The 5467-nt window shown below is 43.2% G+C and overlaps 1 protein-coding gene across 1 annotated transcript; it reads left to right on the top strand.

The window, feature by feature from the left end:
- The first annotated feature begins 1979 nt into the window (after positions 1–1979).
- Positions 1980–4264, top strand: LOC132121144 (probable vesicular acetylcholine transporter-B). Its single transcript, XM_059530319.1, has one exon. It carries the CDS (start codon positions 2413–2415, stop codon positions 3949–3951), a length of 1539 nt encoding a protein of 512 aa, XP_059386302.1. The 5' UTR covers positions 1980–2412; the 3' UTR covers positions 3952–4264.
- The last annotated feature ends 1203 nt before the right edge of the window (positions 4265–5467 follow it).

The following is a 5467-nucleotide window of genomic DNA, read 5'->3' as shown; positions in this document are numbered from 1 at the left end:
TGCTTTTTCTGCTCTATTATGTTTACATTTTATGTGGGCAGGGCCCCATATTAGTTATTGAAACGGCCCCCAGATGCTTAAGGCCGCCCCTGACCGTTGCATAGAGTCTTTTTATTTACACATGTACAGAGAATTATCAGATGTGTTTCAAGGTATATGGGGACAAAGATCAGATTATTGAATCATTAACTTTCTGTGAGTCCCTGCTGTAAAAACATTCTGAGAGAAAATACAATGTAACCCAATGACATACAAAACAACAACAATCTGCTGCTGTGTGTTTCCGTGAGTCACTATATGAGTCATTACACTGTCCATATAACATATATATTCCATCATGGTTATACGCCAATACATGCAATGCATATGTTTCTGATTATTCTTCCATTCCCAATGAAAGTTTTGGAGAATGTTCATTTATTTGTACATTCACAACTAGATAGTTAATATGTATATCACTCTTGTGGCATTTTCCAGCTTCTTTTCATCGTCCAATTTAATTCAGAGTTCATTCTGAGTTGGTTTGTTGAGCCAAACCTGTTTAATTTTATTAATCTCAGATACAACATGTGAACCCCATTAAATATTATTATCCTAAAGAAAAACATTTATAGAAGATATAAATCCAATCTGGTGAGCAATACACATTGAGCTAATCATTTATTGCAGAGAATATTAATCTGAACAGAAAGACACATGATCCACATTCACCTGAACACACCGCTTAAACAAAGAACTCATAGTATTAATATTTTACTGCTCTGTTGAATACATAAAGAGAGTGTAATGTATGTCGTAATATATTATGTCTTCGTTTGTCTCTGAGATAAACCAAATTTGTGAATCAGACTTCATTCATCTGCGTATTTCATGGCAGAAACCGCCATCTAGCGTCCCAACTGGGCAATGCACCGGAAGTGGTGCTGAACTATTCTATATATTTAGGTAGATCAGCTTCTTTAAACTGCCATCAGGCAGCATGCCATAAAAAAAGAGAAAGAGCTCATTTAACTCTAAATCAACATTCAAATATCAGTTCTGAACCTTATATCAGAATCAGAATGAGTTTTATTGCCAGGTATGTTTACACATACGAGGAATTTGTTTCGTGATAGAAGCTCCGCAGTACAACAGAATGACAGCGACAGAACAAAAAACACATAATAAAAGAATAAAATACAAAAAAATACAAATAAGTAGGTAAGGAATGACAATATACAAATTGACAATTGTATGGCAGGTATATTACAAAAAGCAGTTATGTATGTATGTTAGATAAATACTTGTAGATCAGTATATGGTAACTCAAAACCGTTATGAAGAACTCTCAGTGTAGACCAAATAAAGAGAGTATCATCAGCTCCTGATGAGCACAAGCGGCGCGAGCAGAATGTCCAGCAGAGGTCAGTGTCGCGCCGCTGGTGAGCGCGCAACGCTTCGCGTCAGACCCGCGCGTGCTGCAGTGACGCTCGGAGTTAAATTTGTGTCGCGTATTTAATTTTCTATTTCCAGACGTATACTAAACAGAAAACAGTAGATAAAGGAACGGTGGCTTGCCTTAATATTTTCCCAAATGCTTTTAAAATGGCGATAAGCGTTAGGCCTACTGTATTGTCGTTATTTGTAAAATCTAATATTTAAATAATAATTTAGGTTTTTTTCCTTTAAATAATAATCCGGTCCTTAATCCGCCAACTCTGTGAATTATTTAACCTTCACTGAATTACATTGGCATAAAAGTAGCAAACTCTATAGAAATTATCAAAATATTCTATTGACACTGCATTTACTATGTGTTTTCAAATTAAAACGTCCAACACAACAAGAAAACGTCTCCAAACACACTAAGAGCGCGAGTAGAGCTGGTCTGGGGTCAGTTACAGTTCGTCCGACCACTAGTATTTTTTGTCATGTGATCATGACTCTGACTGGTCAGTGGACGTCCGTTTTTAGAATTAGCAGACGGACGCAGCTGGCTGATGACCACAGGGGACGCGCCAAAGACCAAAGGAGGGAAATCAGAGAAAACTGATATTGGCACACCTCTTAATTTGTGCCCACAGCAAGTCTGCAGCTTCTGATGGAGAGAAAAACGGATGTGAATGACCCACAGGTGACAGACAATGTGCGTACATGTGAAAGAGCAAATTCATGCGTGCGTAACAGGGATGTAAAGGCAAACAAAAATCTCAGCAGAAGCGGAAATGCAGACAGTAAAGCTCAGGACTGTACTCGTGTAGAGAAAGGACTAGCACGTCACCTATCAGAGGCGAGAAAGCAGCGCCTGACCAAAGCGAACCGAGCGCGCGCGCAGGACACCAGGAAAGTTCGTGCGTAAAAGCCAGACGCGTCGCTGCACAGGAAAGGAATGAAATTACATTCTGAAGGACTGCTCTCCTGAGGTAAACGGTCATGGAAACTGACGGCTCTGCAGGGTTGGTGAAATCAGCCGCCCTAAAGTTGTCCGAAATGGGCGAAAGAACTAAACAGCTGGGCAGCGCGATGCAAGACCCCAGGCGGAAGAGAAGGCTCGTTCTGGTGATCGTCTGCGTCGCGCTTCTGCTTGACAACATGCTCTACATGGTGATAGTTCCGATCATTCCCGATTACCTCGCAGATTTAGAGACCGAGCAGGCGGCGCGCGCCCATGCCAACTCTTCGCTGGGCAGAGCAAACAGGGACAACCTGGACATACAGATAGGGGTGTTATTCGCATCCAAGGCCATTGTGCAACTCATGGTCAACCCCTTATCGGGAACTTTCATTGACCGCGTTGGATACGACATCCCGCTGCTGATCGGACTTCTGGTCATGTTTGTTTCGACCTGTATATTCGCGTTTGCTGACAACTACGGGACCCTGTTCGCGGCGCGCAGCCTGCAGGGTCTGGGCTCAGCGTTTGCCGACACGTCTGGGATCGCGATGATCGCGGATAAATACACGGAAGAAGCGGAGAGGAGCCGCGCGCTTGGCATCGCGCTCGCGTTCATCTCGTTCGGGAGCCTCGTGGCGCCTCCGTTCGGCGGTATCCTGTATGAATTCGCAGGTAAACGGGTCCCGTTCATAGTTCTGGCCTCTGTGTGCTTGGCAGACGGCATTTTGCTCTTGACTGTGATCAAACCTTTTTCTAACAGGACGCGCGAGAACATGCCGGTCGGGACGCCCATTTACCGGCTCATGATGGACCCGTACATCGCCGTGGTGGCGGGCGCTCTGACCGTCTGTAACATCCCGCTGGCGTTCCTCGAGCCCACTATTTCTAACTGGATGGAGAACACGATGAACGCCACAAAGTGGGAGATGGGTCTCACCTGGCTGCCTGCCTTCTTCCCGCACGTGCTGGGGGTTTACGTCACTGTCCGCTTAGCCGCCAAGTACCCGGAGCTGCAGTGGTTCTACGGCGCGCTCGGGATGGTCATAATAGGGGCCAGCTCCTGCACTGTGCCTGCTTGCAAAACCTTCGGCCAGCTGATGCTTCCCTTGTGCGGAGTCTGCTTCGGCATCGCTCTGGTGGACACGGCGCTGCTGCCCACTCTGGCCTTCCTGGTGGACGTGCGTCATGTGTCCGTCTATGGAAGCGTCTACGCCATCGCAGACATCTCGTACTCTCTCGCCTACGCTATGGGACCCATAGTAGCAGGTCAGATCGTACACAACCTGGGTTTCGTTCAGCTGAACCTTGGCATGGGTCTGGTGAATGTGCTTTACGCGCCGGCCTTGCTGCTGCTCCGACACGTGTGCCAGATGAAGTCGTCCAACTCGGAGAGAAACGTGCTGCTGGAGGAAGGACCGACGGGACTTTATGACACCATCCGAATGGAGGAGCGCAAACTCAAGCGAAAGGGCTTGTGCACCACGACGACTAACCCGTGTCCCGTGGACGAGGACGGGCTCTTCGAGCGGTCCAAATCTTACTCGGAGGAGGAATCGTCGGGACCCGAGCTCACTTAACGCCAAGACGTGACGCATTTATTTTAGTGACCCAGAGATTATATCGCAAACATTCAGCATCTGATGTGCAATATTTATTCCCTCACTCATGACTGTGTCCGATCAGAGATGTGTGTCTTTTATGATTTAGATAGAAACTGTAACATTGGGCTCTGGGCGACATTCTCTCCTGTAGTGTGTAAAAGAAGATGTGAGTAGATGAAGTGCTGCGTGATGTAACTGCACAAAACTCAAATAAAACTAGTGCTCACATTTCCATACATGTGCCTTTTTATTGACTGGATCACTACTAGTAAATATGGCAACGAATGAACTTGTCGTTTTTTATATTTAAATTCTCAAAGTCCTAAGAACGATCTGTGAAGGAATTTTGAGTCCGTTTGGATTGGTGTGAGTTGCTTTAATTTAAATCGTAACGAAATATATAATCTGGACCGGTTAACCTGGGAACAAATATAAGAATATTGTAAAAACTATTTATTGAGTAACAGCTCTAAAATAAATATGACATATTTTCCTCTATATATATTGTAGCCTAACTGAAATATCTGCGTTAATATTAAACGATTCATTGTACATCATTTCATATGATAAAACATTAACCTAATTAATTATTTAATTAATAAATTATTAATAATAAATAAGTAGCCTAGTTATGTGTGCTATTTGCATACAATCTCGATTTTAAAGAAATGTAGCTATACATAGGCCTATTATAAATAGCATTAACTTTTTATCTAACATAAATGATAAGTTGGTGGAGCAGCAGCACATCTGGAAACATCTGCAGGAGCGTCAGCGCGCGTCCGGGCTCGAGGGGGCGGAGTCACGGATACTGTCCGCCGCTGAAGAGCGTGCACGCGCCGCTGAGAGACAGACGCGTGACGGACGCACCGATCAAACAGGTGAGCGGCTCTCTGCTCTTATGAGCTCATTCATTCTGATGAACTTACAGAAGTTATAAAGGAAGCATTTTTATTTGAGTTAATTTCTCTAGTGATTTGTATTTGACCGTTTTTGAACAATACTTTTGTAGATCTGTCACTGTACACCTGATTCAAGCTGCTATTATTATTATCGAAATGTATTTTGTTAAAAGCGCTATATAAATAAAGGTGACTTGACTATTGCTGATTCTATTTATTTTATTTTATTATTTGTTTTTTAAGAAAGTGATGTTGCGGATTTCTTTTTTTTCCCAGATCTGCATGTGTGTTGAAGGCTAGACTGTAGCTGTAGCTACATGTCACGGATTTATTAATTAAGTGAAACATCAGGTTAGAAGCATAACTGTCTGCAGCGACCATAAAAACACATCCAGCGTATTAGCGACTATTTTCATATCGTTTTAATCAATTTTACTGACCAATCAATTCAAGAAAATTAAATCGGGTAAAACGCTATTATCGCTCCCACTTCGAGTGAACTTTAAGCAACCCTTCAGGTCCATCCATCACAATAAAAAATGTTGTTATCGTTAATGTTGTTATGTCAATTTCATGGGGATGTTGGTTAT

The sequence above is a fragment of the Carassius carassius genome, chromosome 39 (assembly GCF_963082965.1).
Source record: "Carassius carassius chromosome 39, fCarCar2.1, whole genome shotgun sequence".
Classification (NCBI taxonomy): Eukaryota; Metazoa; Chordata; class Actinopteri; order Cypriniformes; family Cyprinidae; genus Carassius; species Carassius carassius.
The sequence above is the reverse complement of the archived record's forward strand: the minus strand, read 5'-3'. Positions and strand labels throughout refer to the sequence as shown.